The sequence below is a fragment of the Lepisosteus oculatus genome, chromosome 9 (assembly GCF_040954835.1).
Source record: "Lepisosteus oculatus isolate fLepOcu1 chromosome 9, fLepOcu1.hap2, whole genome shotgun sequence".
NCBI lineage: Eukaryota > Metazoa > Chordata > Actinopteri > Semionotiformes > Lepisosteidae > Lepisosteus > Lepisosteus oculatus.
In genome coordinates this window covers 26,513,927-26,536,560 of record NC_090704.1, presented here as the reverse complement: position 1 = coordinate 26,536,560, position 22,634 = coordinate 26,513,927, and the positions used below count along the sequence as shown (strand labels likewise).

Sequence of the window (22,634 nt, the reverse complement as noted above, 5' to 3'; positions counted from 1 at the left end):
AATTTTGTGATCACCTATACGCCTGGCTCGAAGAATGGGAGGGCTGATGCTCTCTCTCGGCTCCATGATCCCCCTGATCTGGATTACACACCGGAACCAATCATTTTATCTAACAGAATCCTCGGGGCGATCCACTGCTCTATTGAAGATCAGATCAGACGTGCCCTCAAAGGAGCTATAGTTCCCTTGTGCTGCCCCCCGGATAAGCTTTTTGTACCGGACAACTTGCGTTCTGCTGTCCTGCAATGGGGGCATGACTCTCGGTTTGCAGGCCATCCCGGGTACAGACGCACTCTGGACCTACTCACCAGAGATTTCTGGTGGCCTTCCATGCGATCAGATGCTGCAGAGTACGTCCGAGCTTGCCCGGTCTGTGCCAGGATCAAGACTCCGCGTGCCAAGAAGACCGGTCTCCTTCACCCTCTTCCGATCCCATACCGCCCTTGGTCCCACATAGCCGTGGACTTCATTACGGACCTTCCTAGCAGTCAAGGTCATACGGTAATCTTGGTGATATCTGATCATTTTTCCAAGGCAGCCCTGACTGGGAGGGTTATGGCCCTGAAGAAAGATCGTGGGTTCCGGAGAGGGATATTTTGGACCCTACGCTAATCGGAGACCGCCCGTGAAGGGGGGGGTACTGTCACGACCACCAGGCAGTCAAGACCAAATCGTAAGCGAGCTAATCAGCCCCAGCAGCGGGTGATTATTAACAAACGCCGCCGCACGAGTTAAACCACCTGCACACACTCACTGTGCGGTGCGCACTGCTATTTATACCCTCTTCACCTGTTTCCCACTGCTCGGTATTGAGTCTACTCCTTGAGAGCTCTACCTGGCGTTTTTCCCCGTACCTCATTTATTCTGGATTTTCGATTCCCCTTCTGCCTTTTCGACTTTGCACCTCGCCTCTCGCCTCGGACTGTCTGCTACCGGAGAACTTCCTGGATTACGACTTGCCTTTCGCCTTTTGACTACGACCTTGCCTCTCGTTTTGATTTGTTCGCCTGCCTCATCTATCACCCGTGCCTGCGTCTGCACAGGATCCGCGTATCTTCCCACCAGGGATTCCTAACAATCTGAAGTTCATTTTGTCTTGGCTGTTTTTATTTTTTTGGCAGCAGTGGAGTACTGTAATACAACTGACAAGTATCTGACTGTCACGGGCTTTAAAATTATATGAGGAAAAGGAAATTCGTGATGGGCTGCTGAGAAGTTCATCAAGAATCTTTAAATATTTACTCTAACCACTACATTTCCTTCTTTGAATTGTTGTCCTTTTATGTTTTGCTGTATTCTGGGGGCGAACGTTTCAATAATTGAAATGAAGAATATCACAAGTCAAAGAGTTTCCCACGGCAAAGAGTATACGTGACATCACTCCCAGGCCCCTGTGTTCTATGACACAGTGTTACGTGACTCTATGTAGATAATGTGGCTTTGAGCATATTCTGAGGTTAGAAACTCTTGAAGATCAATAAAGAGACAGTTGTACTGTACAATAAACATTTTGTTTTATTTGGTGAAAAGAAGCTGTGTGAAAATATAGTATTTGGGTTCTATAAGTATTTATATTTAACTAACAGAATATTTTTATATTGTTTTTTTTTTTTTCCCCATAATTAAAAACATAAAAAAGGTTACAAATGAGAAGAGGTGTTTGGCACATCTACAGGAGCTCATCTGATCTCTGGCAGTTACTTGATCAAGGAACCACATCCATTTGTTTCTTGAAGGAAATCAGAAATTAATACATTTTTTTACATTGGTTGTTTTCAGTAATCTTTGAGGTTTAAGCCACTAGGATAAAAAAATGTAAAGCCTCCGATACTACTGTTAGATACTACAGTCTGTTTTCTTGATAATTGCTCTTAATGGCTTGGATTGGCTGAACTGACAAAAAGAAAGGCGTCCATATCACCTCCATAGTCCAAGGAGACAACAGCTCCTGAAATGAGGTGTCATAGATAAAGTAACAAGTAATAGGTTTATTCTATGCTGAAAAGTGAAGAAAGAAAACACAACGTTTCGGCTGTGGTGCCTTCTTCAGGTGTCAAGGCTCCACGGCCGAAACGTTGTTTTCTTTCTACTCTTTTCAGTATAGAATAAACCTATTACTTTTTCCTTTGCAGCCTACGCATGTTGCCTCAGCTACCCACCTGCACTACTATAGATAAAGTAATTCTTCTTTCGAGACTGGTTTTACTTGTGTGTTGAAAAAACCCTTCTAAACCCAAGTATTCAGAAGTATAGCTGAGATCCTCTAGTTACTGTGTATGGTGAGTGCAGGCACCAGCTGATTAACATGTACTGGCCTCCTTCTCAAGACATGCAAAGCTACAAGTGTTAATTAGTGACCCTAATTATTGATAGCCAAAAAATTGCCAGCCAATCTAACAATGTGGCTGACCTGCTTTTGTCTCTCCTCTTCCACAGCCAACCTAAAGGCAGAGACAGATAAGAAGGTGGTGTTTCTTACTGCTCGAGTGCACCCTGGTGAGTCCCCAGCTTCCTTTGTCTGCCAAGGTAAGAACCCCCGATGCTACTGACACATACTCCTCTTCCCTGGCTGGGCTGCGCTGAAATCTTCACTGCACTGTGCTCAAAATATCTGCACATGGGAGATACAAGCTTTTAAGTTTAGACATCACAAATTCAATTTCCTTTCTTTTAAAAGCATGCATCCGTGTCTCTGCAACATAATTTTTATCTTCTTTCTACATTCTGCACCGTGCTGCTTATAAGATAATGCAAGGTCTAGCTTCAAATAACAAATATACTTTCAAAATGGTGTTCAATTTTAAGTTTTAAAACATGTACTCCCATTCCCAGTTCTTCCTTTTTGTAATGTCATTTTTTATCTTCTTTTTAGATTAGCTGATCCACTGTCTGTCTTTGCAATATTCGAAATGAATGGAAGTCTTCACTCCAGCTCTACAGTATACCCATTTTCACTGTGTCTCCCTGCCGTGATTGTCATTTTTGTGGTCAAAGTGACCTCTAACTCTGCCAGGGAAAAGCAGAAGCAAAAATTTACCCTCATATCTGGTACTTGCTGTCTCCCCATGGTAACCTCAGAATGTTTTGACAGTAATCAAACTGCAGCGATTCGTGAGATACTTGAACACCTAGTCATTTTATTATAAAAAGGAATTTTGCTCATTTGAAGTAACAGGAGTCAGAACAGAATGTTCTCCTCTGTGTTACTGTGATAAAACGGCTGTAATAGTGAAAGCCCTTTTACTCCACATGGTGCTGAAACCAAGGCAATGTGAGTATATGTCTGGCCTGATGTGTTTATTGAATAACACTAAAATTGCTCAGGCAACTAAATGCCTGTTCAATCATTTATCATGCTTATTATTTTTTTTTCTAATAGCAAAAGAGGAATAATTCTTCATTAGTTCTGTTAACTAATTCTGAGTGTCAATTCATAAGAATGTGGAATTTCAAATTCTAAAATACACCATCGGTTAAGATGCCAAACAGAAGGGTGTAGGTGCAGGAACCTCACTACATGGTGATGTCCTGCTGCTACATCCCGATAAAACCATGGTGGATTCATTGTGCAGGCCATTCTTTGACCTCTTGTGGCTCAGTCCACAGATCATAAATGCAGCAGAATAAGCCATAAATATTGTCAGCTAGAAAAAAATGCTTTGAAAACAGACCTCATTGGAAGGGTCACCAGAGCTCAGCCAAGTGTATCACCCTTATCCGGCTTTTCTCAAAACCTCACGAGAACACGGGAGCAGAAACTACAGCAAGCGAGTCTCTGGGCAAGACCCTCCCCATCAGGACTCAACCCCACGACCTCCTGATTGCATGAATAAGCTGGAGAAACAGGGCAATTAGAGCTGAATTGGAACACTGCAGCAGATTACTCCCATAATGCTCCAAAGCCCCCGAACTTCAGTCCAAGACTTCAGACTTCCTCATAGCTGGCACATTGACTCAATTAGAGAGCTCGTTATGCCTCTATTAGTGCTAATGAGGAGGACAGAGAGGAAAGGGGGGGGGGGTGAGGGGGGTCGAGACAGACTTCCTTCCTCTGTTTCCCTGTTTACCTGTCAATTATCTGTTTCAGTTTTCTAGAGGTGAGAGTTTAAAATGGCCAGACTGTCCAGTGTTGTTAGCATCTCTCCCACAGAGACAAATAGCATTACCCTTCCCACTTGAGTATTCCTGCCCTCCTAATAAGGCCCATTACATTGTCTGTATGTATACCACCAGCTTACAGAATTCGGTTTGTATTGATTATGGGTAGACGTCTTACATTTGCTTTTTCCATAAGCCCTCCATTGTGGTTTTTACTTTTTTCAGACAATCTTTTATTTCATTAACCAGGGGCATTGTTCTTCATGAAAGCCATTTTTTAGACCGAAGATTACAATTGCATTTACTGTGCTTTTTGCCTCAAATTTCTGGTAATCTTCTCTGTCTTCATGTATGACCTTAAGAGACAGGCCTGGTTTTATTGCATTACCTGTTTAACATCTGGTCTTTATCACTGCGGAATGGATTACTAGAACAACTGTGCATATGCAGCAACTATATTTTCTGCAGCGAAGAGATAAAAAATTGAGGTAACTGCTTCCACCCTGTGATAAAGAAGTTTTGAAAAACCTTAATACAGAGTTCAGTTTTCCTCCTGATTTGTAGAATTCTAAAAATTTCAAGAATTAATAAGTGGAGATGAGGAAAAGGGACTAAAATATAAAAATTATATGTGACTAATTTTTAGTTTGATCCAAAGGAATATTTTTTCATAGGGTGAAGAAGACACCTTCCGTCAGAGTGTATACTAGAGACTACGTATCCTAGGCCACGCTGCCTATTTCTTGGCTATGTCAGCATTTTGAAGCAATTTTGTTTAGCTTCTTAAAAACTGTAAAGGTTCCAGTGGAGATAAAAGAGTTGGAAAGTTGGCACTGTTTGAGCGGTGACTGAACCTCACCCCTGTTTTGTTTTTCTGTTGTCCTCCTTCAGGAATCCTTGATTTCCTGCTCAGTCAGCACCCAGTGGCCCGAGTTCTGAGAGATCATGTGGTGTTCAAGATTGTGCCCATGCTCAATCCTGATGGTGTCTACCTGGGCAACTACCGGTATGTTCAGGCACCTTTTTTCTGGATCTCACTTTCAGGCACTATTAGTAAAACACCACCATTGTCCTTTTACTGTGGTAAGCCATGAAATCATGTACTGTAGAGGTACTGTATGGTTAATCCATAAGTACCATCTACACCAGTGTCCTGGAGGAATGCTATCTGCTAGTTTTCATTCCAGCTGAGATATCAACATTTCAGGTGCTAATTAATGATTTAATTGATTTGTTTGTTTGTTTGTTTAGGTTTTTAAATTCTTTGTTTAGTCAGCCCTGAGTGTTAAAATATCCTCATCCAAGGGTTCTATATCCAAGAGCTTCAAAGTACAGTATGCAGCCTCCCCCTGTCTTGTTTGCTGTTATTTCTGGCTGAACAGTTCTTACTTGTTAATCAGTTTATAATGAACAGAATAGGTGGAAATGTATTAGACACTCTAACAATGAGATTTTTCTTTCTGCAGGGGACCAATTGGTTTAATTCCATGCAACACACCTGAATTTGGGCAACTCAAAAATTGTGTGGATTCCAGATCCCATCTGACCTGAGGCAAAAGCAAATTTACAAATATTTACATATATACCCCAAACAGAAAAGTAATATTAATTAGCCCGTGATGAAAAACTCAGCTGGAGCAAAAATGTGGAGACACTGGTCTAAGACCAGGGCTGGGAACTATTGATCTTGACCACAGCGAACACATTTCTGTAATTGCATGTTCAATTAAAATATATTGTAAAAAAATCATAAATATTTGCAACTATATTACCATTTTACACTTTCGTAAGGAAGGGTTCAAAAGGGGCTAATACGTTTTTTTGTTGCAGTGATGGCTCATAAAGTAATAGAAAATCCTTGTTTTTATATGCAGCAAGATTCTGGTTTTGTTGCAAAGGCAGACCATTTGTAATGAAATAGACACTAAGAGCTGTCTTTAACGCAGTGTTTTTATTTATTTTAAATTTAATTGATAAAAAAATAATAGTAATAGAAATTGCAAGACAAAAAAGACCTCCTGCACTGCACAGGCAGGGTAAATTTCTCTATTTTGTCAAAAATGTACAAAACAGAAAATACATAAATACATTTAATTAACCGATTAAAGAAACAACATCCATTATACCTTCATGGGGATGGGTTGATTTTGAATTTGATTTTGAATTTGTTGGATGGTGCACATGCGTAATGATCAGTCAGTACCATATGGTATGCACTACTTTTGTATACCTTCCTGTACTTCACATCCTAGCCCAAGGATTTTAAGCATTTATTTAGGTTTTCAAAAGTGGTTGGTTAAGGCTTGTGGCTTTGGTATGGAAGTTATTTAAGTCTCTTCCACTGTTCCATTTGATTTGGGACCAGCAGGCAGCAGAGACATATTCCCAGTCCCTGCAGTCGTTGTCATCCTGATGATTTCTTCAACTTTTTTGCCGTATGTTATACCAAGCTGCACTGAATGTTTTATTTCCTTACCAAGCTTGCGGTGGCTTTACATGTTTTGCCTGCATTCAGCTACACTGCTGTGTTTGCGCCACTGCACAGCACAGTCACTGTTTATAACAAGTGGCACTGGCTCTGTGGGCAACGTTTACCCAGCAAGAACTGCTTCCCAGTGCATAATTGCCTTTACATAATGGAAAGGACAGGAGGAATACCAATGTTCTGTCTTCTCTAGAAGCAGGCGCACCAAACTGCTTTCTGTCTCCATCTAGTGAACAATCTGTGCCATTTCAGTTTCTCTGCTCTGAGCTTGATGTGGCATGCGGTCAGATACAACTTTGCTGTCTGTGGAACCCATTAGAATTATTTTGAAAGTAAAATGCTACCATTTTCTCTATTTTAAGCAAATCAGTTTGAATGTAGTAAGGTTTTGTCTTATCTTGTAAGATGTCCTCCAAGATATTTTTTTTTTTCAGGTAGTACCAAGGTAAATCAGATCATGTTACAAGGTGGCCAGAATCATTTTGTACCAAATATAAAATAAGGAAAAACAAATGTTGACTTTTTGAGCAATAAAATTGGTACAGATGTTAGCAAAACCTATAGGAATTTCTTGTTTAGCACAATTTTTCCTGTGAACCTGTTGTTTGATCGTTTGTACCCTCCACATGCTGTATTTTTAAATTTTGATGTCCTTTGCTATTTACACTATAATTCTGATTTTTCCTGCTCTATGGCACTTGCATTTAGGGGTGCCATGGTTATATCTGTATCGCAATATTTGTTAGAGATCACAGAGCCCAAGTCTTTATATGAAAAGGTTTGATTGAGCTCAAATGAACAACACAGCTTCCACTTCCAGTCTGTGTTTGGGTTTCGGGTACTTTTTTTGAGGCAGTACATATATCACTGAGATGGGAACAGGGCTGTTCATCTAACTAATTAGCAGCAGATTGCAGGTGGAGTACGATCGAACGAATGCATGCATAAATCCTTATCGATCAGCGTTGACCACAGCTTAGCCTTTCAAACCTAATTCTACAAAACAGCATTGATGCAGCTGTTGAGAAAGTCATGGCTACCCAGTCTGCACATCAGTGCTAAAGCTTTGTTTAAATTAACTGCACCTGATGTGCCTTATATAGTGCAGTATATTTTTATCATAAAATCAATTTTTATTTTTTCTCTGTTTCTCTTAATGTAACGAAAAACAAGTAGCTCTTCTTCACACGTTCTCCACCTCTGTCATTAGGGCTAAATACATTTACCAGTCAGCAAAGAACAGATGTCCAGTGGGAAAATAAGGACATTTAGTTTTAAAGACTGTTGCTCACAGTTTGACCACAGTGAGAATCAGGACCAAAATGTTTACAGTCTCAGACTTTTGTAATGAAGCCCCAGTGGTCATCTTCAAGCTTCTTGGACAGAGATATTGGTGTTCCTGGAAGCCCCAAATCCAGACTGAGAAATATACAGACCTTTTTTTATTGGAACCTGAAATAGTTTGTTGAGTTTACTTTTCATCCCAATATGGCCTGGCATTACAGATAATTTTGGAAATGTCAAAGTTGTCGGGATTCTTTTGTGTTATGATTGGACATAAAAGTGAGTAAATTGTGCACAGTATTATTTGCAAGATTGCTCTGTTGCTTAAAATTGTTCCAAGAATGTAATGTAAATTCATTTGTGAATAACAGTGCTTTTTAAAAGTACAAAACTAAAACCCCCAAGAATGGGGCTGCTGGAAACAATTAGCAGCATTCTACTTTTTATCATATATTTGCAACCTGCTTGCAAAACATGCTAATACAAAACCCACAATAAAATAATTTTTGGACTTCTACAATAGAAACACCTATTAGCTCATACAAATATGTGGAAGAGGCTATTACAATTTTGATTGTCCCATAAGACAAAGAAGGATAATTGAAAAACCATTCCAGAAGAAAGGTCCCACAAAATACTCAATACTAACGAACAGTTACAATCTCAAGTGTAGTACATGAATCTACAGCAATTTAGTTGTGGATTTTTTAAAAGAAAATTCTAAGAAAGACATTGACTCTTTATTTGGACCTGATGTGTTCTTTTTTTAAATTTGCTCATCACCATAATATAGCCTGGCACCTGAAACAGAGGACAATGTCTAGAATTCCTTTCACTTATAATTCAAAGTAATACAAGCCACATAATTATATTTCATAGCACATATAAATGGCAGTGAAATAAGGAAGCAAGCAAGGGAATCTGTTTGATTTTGCATACATTATTCTTGTGCAGGGATTCTAAGAATTGAAGAAAAATAAAATAATATCTACAGTTGTCTTATTTATAGTATAGGAGTTAAGTGCTGTGCGAATTACATGTTTTCAAAGCATCCGGAATCTTGTTACTGTAGAGCAAGCTAGCATTTCAAGTCTTTCATGGCTGACACGTTAGGTTACATCTGGTGGTCTATTGTCATTCATTGATGTACCTAGATGAGGAGGTCAATGTGGTCAGTCCCCAAGCGTCCACTAAATTAAGGACTGACATGTTTTCCAGGTGTTCGCTGATGGGCTTTGACCTGAACCGCCACTGGCAGGACCCTTCTCCCTGGGCCCACCCCACTCTGCATGCCGTGAAGCAGCTCATCGTCGGCATGAATGAAGACCAAGTGAGTCTCTCCTGCGATTCCGTAGAACTCGCTGTTGTGACTGTCGCGGTTCCTCGCGGGCTCGTGCTCTCCGCCATCCCGTTCCGTCCCGCAGCACCTGGGGCAGAACCCGGGTCTCCGGCGTAACGCAACAGGGAACCAGCCGCATGAGCTAAAGGAGACCTCCCTCAGCCCAGGCAGCTGAGGTCCCTGCTACACGCAGTAAGGGCGATGACGTCACCGTACCCGAACTAGCTCCGCTACACTGTCACCCACCAGATGATCACTTGAGCATATTTGTGTCAGAAATCTTTTTTTTTTATGAGGGAAAACAAGTGGCTCTTCTTCACCGTCTTTGCACCTCTGTCTTTCCAGCTGAAGGCTTTTATTCTCCCAGTGAGCAAACGAGAGTTGCCTGCTGGGAGAATAAGGACGTTTAGTTCTAAAGACTCTGTAGTGAACAAATTAGATGACGTGCGGCTCACAGTCTGACCACAGTGAAAATTAGGACCAAATTTGTCTCAAGCTGTTGTAATGAAGCTCTAGTTCATCTTTAGATTTTCTTGGACTGAGAAATACACAGACCTTTCATTGGGACCTGCAATTTTCTTTGCTGCATTTACTTATCAGTATGGGCTGGTCTCAGACAAAAATGGAAATCTGTCTGCATCTGTGAAACATTGTAATCCGGTTGAATTATTTAAAACGAGTTAAAATAGTTCTCCTTATTACAAAAATTGAAGTTAAGCATGCATGCGTTCACCTTTGCTCTGCCAAACAACAATTAGATCCTTACAGGACCTACACCTGTTGTGTTGTAAAGGCTCTCATAACTGAGGAAAGACGACAAGAAAATATCAGATGGTTAGCAAATTGTCAGAGCTAAATATCCTCTTGAGATTGTCAAGTCAATTCACACCTAACCACCATATGAGCTAGATATAAATTGGCCTCCTCTCATTAATAACGTTTTTATGCTAGTTTGGTTATAAATTATAATATTAATTTAAATGCCTTTCTTAAATTTATGTTGAACGATAACGTGCTACAGTTGGTTACAAATCCAAAGAGTGGTTACAAATCCATCTCAAACTGGTGTTTCACAGCTGTTTTCACAGCTATCAAAAGAAGAACTGCATATTTTACACAACAGCAAATTTGTATATGTAAGAAAATTTGCATACTAATGGTAAAACAAGCAAGACAGACTTGTAAATCAGTTATTGAGGGAATACACAATGTTTTGTTCTTCCTTCCAGAATTATTGTTAGCTGGAATGCTCTTGACAAAGCATTTTTAATATTGTTAACTGACTTACTTGTTTTTATTTACTTGTTCTCTGCTTGGAAGCAACCCAGAATTCTTCTCTATTTCTCTTACTTCATTAACAGATTTATAACTTGTTTCTCAAATCTCTTTTGTGTGACATCCACTTCCTCTGCTCACTGCAGAATGAAACAGCTTTGTCATCAGAAGAGCTGGTGGTGGAGTGAGTGCAAGGCTTTTTCATTTTCAGCTCTGTAACATAAACCTCAAAAAGATTCTAAAACTGTTTTCATTTTTTTAATTGAGACAGGATTTGGGGTTTTGACTCAAGGTCCACAAAAACAGACAACAGTTCCCACTTAACTACATTTAAAATGAAGTGTAGATCTATTTTTTTACATAATTTAAAATGAAGTGTAGCTCCTGCTTTATCCACTTGACAGGTTAACAATCACATTATGTGGTCATCTGCTGCAGAGACTTTTCAAGAGAATGCTAACATAAGTGTGCTCTGTGAATTACAATTCTGTTATGTAAAATTTGCTGTATAGATGTATAAATACAATGTATTATGTCCACTTATTGTAAAAACATCCGATGTAGATAGGATATGTGCTGAAAGTCCAAGACACATAGCTCAAAAGTAAATATAAGTGAAAGTTCTAAACCAACATTTAACATAAATGTTTGCCAAATTAACAAGTCTGATATCTTTACCCATAGCATAGTACTAAAACCATTTATTTTTCAAAAGAGTATAACAGTTTCTTCTTTGAATATGCTCTGATGAGGAGTTACGTAAAAACCACTAGAGAGAATTTAAATCTTCAAACTTCAGAATCAGTAAAGATTCATTTTGCAGAGGAACAATGCCAAGCAAATGTCACATGGTGAGCAAATTGTCAGAGGACTTGTCATGATTCCTGTGCCACACAACCCAGTAATTACAATGACAAATATTCTTCATACTAAGAGCTTTGCCACATTCTCAGTCTAACACAGAAAGATACCCCCAGAGCCAGACAGAGATTGATTCTGGGACTTCGTGTTTTCCATATCGAGTGGACTATACAATAGCCAGGTTATAATTTCTTTATTGCTTTATTCCTTATTTAATTTTTTGCATCGCATAAGCAGCTTGAAATCAACTATATTGAACATTATGCTGAATTTTCAACATGCATTCATGAATTTCAGGCTTTTCAGCATCAATTCAGTTAACTCCACAAGGACTGTAGGAAGCTGTAGCAAAATGTGTCTCTGATATTTCCCTTTGTGATCAGCACAGAAATTCTAAATGCAATTAGGCACGAATCAAGCTGCTCATTTGATTTGCAATCTTTATCATTCTTTTTGTGAACCCCTGTAATTCTTTGTATTTGAGTATGTACACTATATGAAAATGATACCTGACCTACAGTTTCCATTTCCTATAGAGATGGCTTTCAGGTTGTGAAAAGCCAAGCCTCTATATGTGTATGCCCTGCAATTGTATTAGGGAAATCCCCAGGCTTGTGCAGGACATGGGTGTCAAAGATGCTGGAGAGGTGTCAGTCAGTCGTTGCGTTGCCATTAGCTAAAGAATTATCTCACAAACCCATACCTTCACACACACAGCTGTAACCTCTGCATACATAGACACCCACGCAGACAAACCCCCGTAATACTTTACTCTGGGCTATTACAGTGATCAACACACACTGCATTCGTTATTCACAGCAAACATCGAGGTAATTTGTTACTCCGTGTCACCACAATAAACTGGGTTTCAGTAGAGCACAAGCACACACACGCATACGCAGAGCTTCCATTATTTATTCAAAGGACACCCTGCTTTCTTAAGACTTATTATTATAATGAAAAATGAGCCTCCTGCTGTGATGGCGATTCAGTGCCAAACTAGAAAAAAAAATCTGCCTTTGGACTTTATTGATCGCGACTGCTGTTTGGCTTTTAGATTTAAAAAGTCACTGTCATAACAGAATTAGGAGCTACATTTTCTGGCTGTTTGAAAAATTGTCTTTTTAGAGTAGTTAGGGTGAATGTGTGCATGCTTAACTTTACTTTCTGTACTCATACAATCATATTAATCAGATTGATTTTTATGCTTTTATATGTATATTATATGAATCGTCTTAACTTTTTAATAAAAGCCTATTTGGTTACAATACATTTAGTGCATGACAGCAGAGGATGCATACATTGTACATTTGCTTAGTATAACAAGGTAGACTTTGAAAAGGAATAAGAAATTCATGTGAATTTTACATAATCCTGTCCACTGTGGAAATCAGACAAATTCATAAATTTATGTGCAAGGTATTATAACTCCCTATCCAACCCTGCTGTCTTTGTTAGAGAAAAAAAGCACTTTTTGTGCCTTTATTTTAATTATAAGTAGAGAGGCAGGAGCTGGATTATTGAAGGTCAGAGCTTGTCCTGGGAATTGTCTGACCTTTCCTGCACTTTCAATTCTGATAAGACTGCGGCCGTTATAGTGAGCAAAAGGGACGCAGCTCTCAGCTTAACCTTTTCCAGAGCTGCAGCCTGGCTGATGTGCAGATCGATTGAAGCAGAACAGGGCTCCTTCAGGGCAGAGTGCTCTCACCATGTCCCTCTCACATGCAAAGACGTCCAGTCGCAGACAGAGTCACAAGTCAAGTTTCTCGCTCTGACACCCACACAAAACCGCACAGATGCTTGTTTAGAAATATGGACCTCCCATTACCTGTACATACTCAGTTCAAACTCATTACCACAGAAAGTTTTTTTTTAATAGTCTTCTTTGTCTTTTTGTCAAGTTATCACAAGGTTCTATCACAAGTGTTTTCTATCTTTAATGCTCCAGATCATCAATGCACTTTGGTAGACCAGATGACGTTTATGAATGTAGACTGCTGATGATTCTCAACTGGGTTTCTTCATTGGTAATGTTTTCTGAGGACTGGACTACCTACAAAATGGTTGTCTTCTGTTTGGTAGCTAGCCAGTTTGGTAATACCTAATTGATCCAAGGATCTCACCCAACCATTCCTTAAAAGAAGTCAGGGTGTTGGCGTGATATGGCGTGTTGGCCACTGATATTGTGCTCTGTCATTGTTATTTCTGGATTATGGCTGTGCACTCACAGTACTGAACTCCGAAAGTTATTTTCTGCCTGAATCTCCCTGAAGACTTCCAAACCAGCCCCAAACCTGATCTGCCTTACATAGGTCTCCTGCTCAGCACTGGAACAGTGGCTCCTACTCCTCAACCAGTTCCCCTCACAGCAGTGCAGTCTCCCAGTCTATTTATCTGCTGTGTTCACTTGCTACCCAGTCCTGTTCTCAACTGCCGTATCCCTTCAACATCTCTGCCGGCTTTCGAGCTCCACCAATTTGGCTTTCTCCGCAAGCCTCCGGAAATCACTGAGCTCTTGCATTTGGATTTTTGTAGTCTGTTAGCAAACCGCAGCTTTCAGTTTCTGCTTCCTCTAGTGTTCTCTGGTTCTCTGGTTTACAAAGTGCCAGTGCAATAGGAAAGCAAGAAAACTGGAAAGGAATTTAATAAGGACAAAGTAGTGTTCCTGACAGTCAATGACAACCATTTAGTCTTTTCCTTGTGTATTTGCTGGCCCTGGACGTGTTTGAATTTGAGCCTGGTGTCTAATCTTTAGGATATGAGATGATATTCTTCTGGAAGCTGCTGTCTCAATCATACACATCTTGGTTGCCTGTTTCCAGGTCTTGGAGTGAAGGAAATTTGTTTGCCTTTTCTATGTTAGGTGGGGTTGTCAAGATAAGCTTCTGCATTTTATTATCTTTGATCTCCTGGGACCATTAATTTCTGTGTGGCTGCTCTGATAATGTGGTCTGCATTTCTCCAATAATGTATGATTTGCCAGTTCCTCCATCTCATAGTGTGCTCTCTGTTCCCAAAGATCCTTCATGCTCACATTCATTTTTTAAAGGAGGAACTAGAATAGTTTTTAGTTTTTTAAAGATGTGGCTCCATATTTTGCCAAGCAGCACATCACAGTCTTAGGAACCATTTTGATGATTGATTTTTTTTCTTCATTTTTTAATATATGGAGAATTTGTCTTGTTTGAGCCCACACTGATACAAAGAAGTCAACCCCCTTTTTCTGGAGATGATAAACAATGCAGCTCCCTACAACCGACACCATCCGCTCTGTGTTTCAGATTAGTAACTAAAAGCAAGCTGTCTTCTTTGTACACAAAGGGCTCTACAGATTGAAACCTGAAAGAGTACAGTTTCGATTTTATACTCTTTAAGAATAAAGTAAATACTAAAGCAACTGCAGTGCTATATAGTAAATATTTACTTTCCCCATATTTTCCGATCATCTGTCCTGTAACTCCTCCCTCTTACTATGAATAACATACTAGTATTAGAAATTAATAACTAACCGTGACTTCCATTTAATAAACACAACAGTCACGCCACCAAAAATACTGTGTGTACCTTCAGACTTTACTGGCAAGAATCAATTCTAACAAAAATCTAGAGAGATGGATTGATAGGCAATTAATCAGGTATATTACTAGACTCTTTCAGCTCCACTGTGTCAGGGTCAGCTTTTGACACTAGGAGGGGCTGTTATGCACAAGTATAAAATAAACTGAGGCCAAATAGTCTTTGAAATTAACATTATGAGCTGAAAGAGTTTGAGTAGTTTTTAAAATGAAAACCAACACAGTCATGTAAAGGACAGGGAAGACAGGTGTCACTGTTGCAACACCAGCTACAGTGCACTTAATGCTCCAAAACAATAATTCAGATAGTACACTGTGATTGATCATAATACAAATCTTGGAGGAGGACGAGACCCCTATCAGCCAATCCCCTGGTCAAACCTGCATGTAATTAAGAGTCCTTCAGAATTTCCTACCAGCATTCTCTTCTGTGCAACCCTCCACCAATCCGTTCTTGCTCCAAGCACTTGGGTCAACTCATCCAAGGGGTGATGTTCCATAATGTTCTCATGGACAGGATGTTACCCCTCTGGCTTGTTAAAAGCTGGTTAAAAAGCCAGTGTAAAATTCACGCATAGGGTTTGTCTACATGTTCTGAAAAAAAAAGGCATGGGATATGTTTTATTAGTGGCTCCATTTGCAGTAGACTTAATCAAAATACTAAAAACCCAGAATCCTGATCAGGAAATAGACATTAAAAGACATTAAAGCCTCTTTCTTTGTCAGCAACACCTTCCTCTCAGACAGTCAACAATGAACAGACAGCCACTCAGTCATGTATAGGAGATATCTGAGTTGTCCAAGACTGCTTTTGCATACTACAGCAGGGGAGTCCAATAGTTTACTACATTTTTTGTTAAATAAATGATCAACAGGATTGTAAAAGCAAACTAATGTTAATAAAGAAACAGTGATCAAAAAGGAACAAAAACTCTAACCTCCAAACTTTTTACTCAGTTACATGTAATTTGGAAAATTGGGTTTGAGAATGTTGGGTTGGGCAAATGCAAAACTGCTGTAACAAAGATGGGGAGTTTTTAGACTATATCTGAGAGGTGCTACTGTATACCAGAACAATGATATACTGTATATGCAGGAACCTGTGCCTAACATAGTGTATGGACAATGGTTCATTAGAGTTCATCAGAGAATGTCTCACAATTTTGGATTTATGCGTTCATCACTGAAAAACATATCTTGCTTGTTCCTGTCACAACACAACTAATATTACATTACAGCACTAGGAAAAAAACTTATCAGAGGTATTGGAGATGATGATATGTTATTACTGTGAAGTCAATTACTTTATGCTCAGGGGTAAAAACCGGGACTTTAATAGAATAACCATTATAAACAGTTGATTTATGAATACTTAAAATAAATGGTTCTTTGTGTACTATTCTACTTCATCACTGGATCTCCTACAAGCACTTCCCAGATCTAAACCAGACGAAATTTGAATAGGGACATCAGTCATTCATAGAATGACGCTGCAGTAGACATGTTTTCTCTTTACGCTTCCATGGAATCGAGAGGCCCCTTTTTAAACAACAAAAAGAAAACCCATCCACTGAGTAAAGTGCTGGCAACAAGGAAACAGTGAAATATATGAGGAGCAGCGCAGCTGGTGTAAACAAAGCTTTTGAGACCCTCAGTGGAGCTCAGGGAGGTGATACCAGCCTGGGGACAGATGTCCAAGCCAAATTAGCAGGTTAATGGAGGCAGTCAAGGACACAGCTGTTAGCAAGCACGGCTGAAGGTGTCAGTCAATTACTGACGTTGAGATAGCTTATAGTGACACCTCGCTGGGGAGGTGTGCCCAGGGGCGCAGCTGGCATTATGTGTGACTTCTGGCTCTCCGCTTTAACCCCCTGGTAACCTCCTTCGTAACCCCAGGCCACAAAACTGCAGACACGCCATGCTCTCCTGCCCAGCTGGGACTCTCACGAGAGGACAGGGCCTCTGAGGTCAAGCTAATGTGATGAGACACAAAATTCAAGTCTAGGCAAACAAGCTGCCAGTTCCAATGCCAGTCCATTGCTACAGGCCTTGTCTTACATTTGAGTATCTGCAGCCCAGAAGATTTGTATATGCTCAGCTCGGCAGATCTATACCTATCAACACTGGGCTCTGCAGGGGGGAGTGAGGCCCACCCAATTACTGCAAACCACTTCCCAAGATGAAGGCCATTGCAAGCAACTCGGCAGAAGCTAGAGCTTGAGCCAATAGCCTACAGACGATTTCCCACTTCCTACTGTGCCCTTTGTTTATTAATGACAGACATCATAGTCTTTTTTGTTTCATTTGATCAAACACCGAAACCTGCATTGACCAGGCACCCGTTTCATATCACATAAATAGCATCTTGATCATCATTGTCATGACATCAACATCATTGTATGTGATCACCTTTGAAAGATGAAACTCAGTGTACACTCCAAAAAAGTCCATTCCAAGCAAAAATATCTCAGAGCATTGGTCAATTTCATGGTATCCATTGCATTCTACAGACTGAACATAATGTACAGATGAGGGTTTACCTCATAATGCTGCAGCACAAAAAGGGTCTATATGGCAGCCCATATACTGTACTTGACTTCCCAAACCTGCTCCAGATATAGCTGTTTGTGCAGTATGATAGTATTAACATCTTGGAGCTGTATTATACAATGCAAAAAAAAAGTTTTATTTGTTCAGACTTGGGAGTGCCATTGAGGTTGGAGAGAGGCAGGTTTTGATACCATACTGTATGCCAATTTGTATGAAAGCTGTATTACATGTATTGTAAAGTTATTATTCGTGGTTGTTATGCAGTGATGTGATGAAGGGCATTTTAACGTGCTAGGAATACATCAGTAAGTATTGTACACACACACCTCTGGGCCCAAGTTTGATAGCTTGAAGAACTCTCCACCTGTCTTTTACACTTCAACTAAGAGGCAGGGTGCTCTAGAGATCAGTGGTTTAGTGCACCAGCAGTGTTGAAGTATCATATGAACTACTCCACAGCAGATACCTGGCTTTCTGAATCATCCATAAAGTTTTCCTACTTGACCTCAGAAACAAAAGTTGTTGCAGAATTTATAATCAGAATTACATTTTCTACTTAACAGAGTTAATTAATTTGAATATGTTTAATTAGCACCATATAAATAAACGATATTGCTGTTTTCACCACAAATAATAGATTTTCCCATTCTTTAGAAAGTGTGCAAGCCTGTAAATACAGAGAATGAAAATAATGAAATATAGTTAAAGTATTTTAGTAGATATTTAAAATACTCTTTAGGTGAGTTGCAATATTATTTATGTAGATTAATGCAAGATAAATCAAAAAGGTCATTTTTGAAAATATACATGAATTATTCTATTGCCGAGTCAGACATTAAATTTCCCATTACTTTCTGAGCATGTACCATACGAAAAAAAGTCCTGTTTTTTTCTTTCCAATTGCTCTTTAAATAATCATACATTGCTTCATATTTGAACCCAAAATGTCCAACATGCCAGTAAAATGACAACAGTGTGCAGAATGTGATTGATGAAAATGATCATTATCTCAAATGAGATGTAATAATTAAAAAAAACTTGGCAGTGAAAATGCAGGAATTATAAGTCTTGTTGAGGATGACATTTTAAGTTCAAAGCAAAAGTTGGTTTAAAAAGAAAAACTGAAATACAGCAAGTGAAGCAAGTAAATATAATCTGTTTCTCAGCTTCTTTGTGTTTCTCTCAGGAAAAAAAACTAAAGTAAAAAAGAAACAAATGGAGCCATCTCCCAACCCGAACGATGCTTTTCCACTCCATTTATCAAACGCAAAGAAGAATTCATTTTGATTGGCTGATTACTCAGAACATTCATCACAGCAAACGTATCCCCTCCGATCTGACAATGCCATTTTGGATAATTTGTTAAGGATGACAAAAGGCCCATATTGCCATAGTTCATTTTTGACCTTTTTAATATAAGAAAATTAATTTTCTGTCTGAAACAAATGTATTAGGTGCTGTCAGACAGCCTAGATGAATATTGCACCTTGAAAACCCCCTTTATTACAAAGCAGCATTGTAGTATTTGGTTGGCAAATTTAGGTTGGCGTTTGAAAATGCAGCGTACGCCTGTCTGCTGAAGCGTCCCCTTGTGTCATGAGTCCATTCCAAGTAAATTTTTGATATTTGCGGCCAATTTCTCCCCATTATTGCTCCCTCTCTGTCTAAAGGCTTCACCCACATTGCACGCCTGAGCATATCCCCTTTCAGTAGAAGGAAACACTAAGCACATCTGACAGGGGAACTTTTGATTACAGTATTTTTTTTCTTTAGTTCAAACAGGCACTCCAAAATTAAGTAAAAGTGCCAATGCAGGAATATTTAAGCATTGGCAATGAGGGAGACTGAGTCACAGATTGCTGGCTGTTTTATTATTTTTTAATCTTGGCCCAAATAAGCTCTAGACAGATGCATCTGCTTATTAGACACTAACAGGCTGATGACATGGGCCATTCTGGCTGCCCATTGCTGTTGATTAAAAAATACATTATGCGAAAAAGTACCAAATTAGCCCTTCAATACTGAAAGGCCAACTTGTTTCTGTTTAGAAAGGGAAACTTTTTTTCAAAAATTGTACTAGTAACGTTTCTTTGGCTCAGCTAGCCAAGGCTGCATTGTTAAATGGGGAGAAAAGACACAAAACAGGCCTTTATTGTTTTGGGTCATTTTGAAGAAAGTGCCTGAAAGATTTACAGTAACTGTCATTTAGGGATTTACAGTATGTGTCACTTTCCTTTTTAGGAAAATAAACAAGTGTATATGTGTTATGATGGTCGGTTCCATTAGGAATACTTGTCAGTTCTTTTATTTTACTCTGTTTACTCTGGCTGTCATGTGGTGGTTTTTTCTGTCATCTGTCAAGCACAAACCATAATGTACATTACAGAACAGGAAGTGCGCTTGTGATGACAAACTCCTACAATGATATAAGATCTTAGAGCTAGTAATGTCATTCGTATCTTACTCTCACCCCTGAACCAGCGGATCATAGCATCAATAGTGTACTCACAAATGGAGAAATGACTGCCTTAAAAAAGTATAGAAGCAAAGAAGCAAAAACAAACACAAAACTAGCATAAACAAGTGTTTCATACAAAGCACTTGCTGGTAAATCTATCAAAAAATATGTTTTCACTTAGTGTAGCTAAGATCGCCCTTCCTTTCAGTAGCTTTAGTCCTACATAATTACCAATGGCCTTCATTTGGGATTTGAATATTAGCAGAACATTTACTAAATCCTAGAAGGTTATCACTAATCAGTATAAAACAGACTGGTTCCAGACATGAAAACTTCTTTGACCATCAACTCCCAGATAAACTCTTTAAACATAATGGCTTACACATACAGTACAGTAAAGGAACAAGTAATAGGCTTATTCCATGCTGAAAAGAGAAAAGAGAAAACACAACATTTCAGCTGTGAATTGTTTGCTGTTTTTCCTTATTCGTTCATTCAGTACCTACCCAAATTGGAATTGCTTCTTAATATTAATAAGTTATTACATCACAATATGTTCTGTACTGCATGGGCAGAATGAGAAGGGTGGACAATATTTGTGTCCCACCCATGCATCTTTTCAGATGCTGCAAACTCCACTGTGTATTACTGAAGGGGCAGCATATATCTCAGTGACATCATCCAACTGGTCATCCAAAGCTTCACCAATCAGCCAGGAGTCAAATGATGTCTGGACAACTAATTTTGATGCTGTTGTCAAGTTGAGCTGTGTACTGCCATTTGGGGAATCCCAGTCAATAATTATTTCAAAATCATGTACACTCCCAATCGAGATTTAAAATATTGATACTGTATACTTGTGCTTTATCATGTTTACAAATAACATTAACAGTACTAGGATGAGAAAGAGGATGGGTGGCAGTATTTGTAGCAGTGATAGAACTAATTGGTAATAGTAATAGAAGTAACAGAAGGAATCTCAAAGATTGCGTTTCCTGGTGTCCATTTTTATATATGGATGTATTGTAATGCGTGTGTATTTGTGAAAACAGGAAAGAGAAGGGGTGGTGAAGTGAAGGAAGAGTGAATGGTCTGTTTAGAACTGCTATGGGTTATCTGAGAAATAGTCATTCTAAGGTGTATGTTATGTAGAGTCCCCGATTTAGGCCTAGCTTACTTTCCTGCAGTAATAAGATGGTGATATGGGTCTATAATGGGAGACTTTAACTTCTGCAAAAAAGAGGAATTTCACACAGGTTTTTAAAAGTGTCAATAGCATGCTTTTAAAGTATTTTTGGACATGTTTAACACTTTTCAAAGGTCTTCAGCTATAGCTGAGTTAGAGAGACCCACAGTAGGAGACTAGGACTGGAGATATATACTGTTTAGCTTTACTTATGATGGAGCTAAAATAGAACAATACTTATAAATTAATGACATTTATATAGATTAAAAAATGAGGTCTAATGTACAGTAACGTGCTTTCTAGAATTGTTTGAATAAATAACAAGGACGGTATATAGCATTAAAGTAGATGGTATGATTAAATTTGAATTTAACAGAAAGGTTTTCATAATGATCCTAATAAAAAGCTATTTCTTAGATTAAAAGCTATATCCACTTCAGAGATAGGTGTATTAGACTAAACTCCTGTAAAACACCTTAATTGCACACAGGTGGACTACATTAAACTAACTATGGCACTTTTGGTTGCACCAAAGCCTATTTAGGCATGTCATAGCAAAGTGGGTGAATAGTTATGCAATGAGTTATTTTCTGTTTTATATTCCAATTAATTTAGGATCTGTAGAATTTTCACCTAGTGTTTCTGTTGAGCAATGACAGAAAATCAGAAATACAGTACATTACGATTGCATATTGAAACACAACAAAGTGTGAAAAAGTCCAAGGGGGGTAAATACTTTTGTCAGCCACTGTTTGTCTTTGTACTATGAGAGGGAAAACCCACATGAACACTGGAGAACATACATACTATACCCAGACAACATCCCATGTCAGGAATTGAAAGCAGGGCCCCAGCAGTATACGACAACAATGCTACCCACTGCACTACAAGGCCACCACTAAACTGGCAACTGAATCATAATCCCTAATTAGGTAAATAATAATAATTCCTTCAATTTATATACAATAGCACTTTTCAGGACACTCCACTCAAAGACTTTACAGGTAATGGGGACTCCCCTCCACCAACAGCTCAGCAGTTGTGAGCCTGGTCAGGACCTGGATGGGAAAGCTAAGGTTGTTGCTGGAAGAAGTGTTAGTGAGTCCAGGAGGGGGTGCTCACCCTGCAGTCCATGTGGGTCCTAATGCCCCAGTATAGTGATGGGAATACTATAGTGTAAAAAGGTGTTGACATTTGGATGAGAGGTAAAACCGAGGTCCTGACTCTCTGTGGTCATTAAAAATCCCAGGGCATTTCTCAAAAAGAGTTGGGGTGTTACGGTGTCCTGGCCAATTTTCTCATTGGACCTTACCAATCATGGCCTCCTAATAACCCCCATCTATGAATTGGCTTCATCACTCTGTTCTCCTCCCCACTGATAGCTGGAGTGTGGTGAGTACTGATGCACTATGGCTGCCGTCGCATCATCCAGGTGGGGCTGCACATTGGTGGTGGTGGAAGAGAGTCCACATTACCTGTAAAGCGCTTTGAGTGGAGTGTCACGAAAAGCACTATATAAGTGT

General features: G+C 39.2%; 1 protein-coding gene and 1 long non-coding RNA gene across 2 annotated transcripts in view; one reads left to right on the top strand and one right to left on the bottom strand.

The window, feature by feature from the left end:
• LOC102689203 (cytosolic carboxypeptidase 6-like) overlaps window positions 1-22,634 on the top strand; it is a 511,816-nt gene that overhangs the window by 450,775 nt on the left and 38,407 nt on the right. The window contains exons 7-9 of the mRNA XM_006635243.3: window positions 2,437-2,526; window positions 4,990-5,104; window positions 9,086-9,197. Of these exons, the coding sequence (XP_006635306.2) occupies window positions 2,437-2,526; window positions 4,990-5,104; window positions 9,086-9,197 (317 nt within the window). The remainder of the gene's footprint in view (window positions 1-2,436; window positions 2,527-4,989; window positions 5,105-9,085; window positions 9,198-22,634) is intronic.
• The window catches only part of LOC107078511 (uncharacterized), a 40,188-nt gene that overhangs the window by 17,201 nt on the left and 353 nt on the right, over window positions 1-22,634 (bottom strand). Inside the window, exon 2 of the long non-coding RNA XR_001479459.1 lies at window positions 15,334-15,511. This is a non-coding gene — a long non-coding RNA (uncharacterized lncRNA). The remainder of the gene's footprint in view (window positions 1-15,333; window positions 15,512-22,634) is intronic.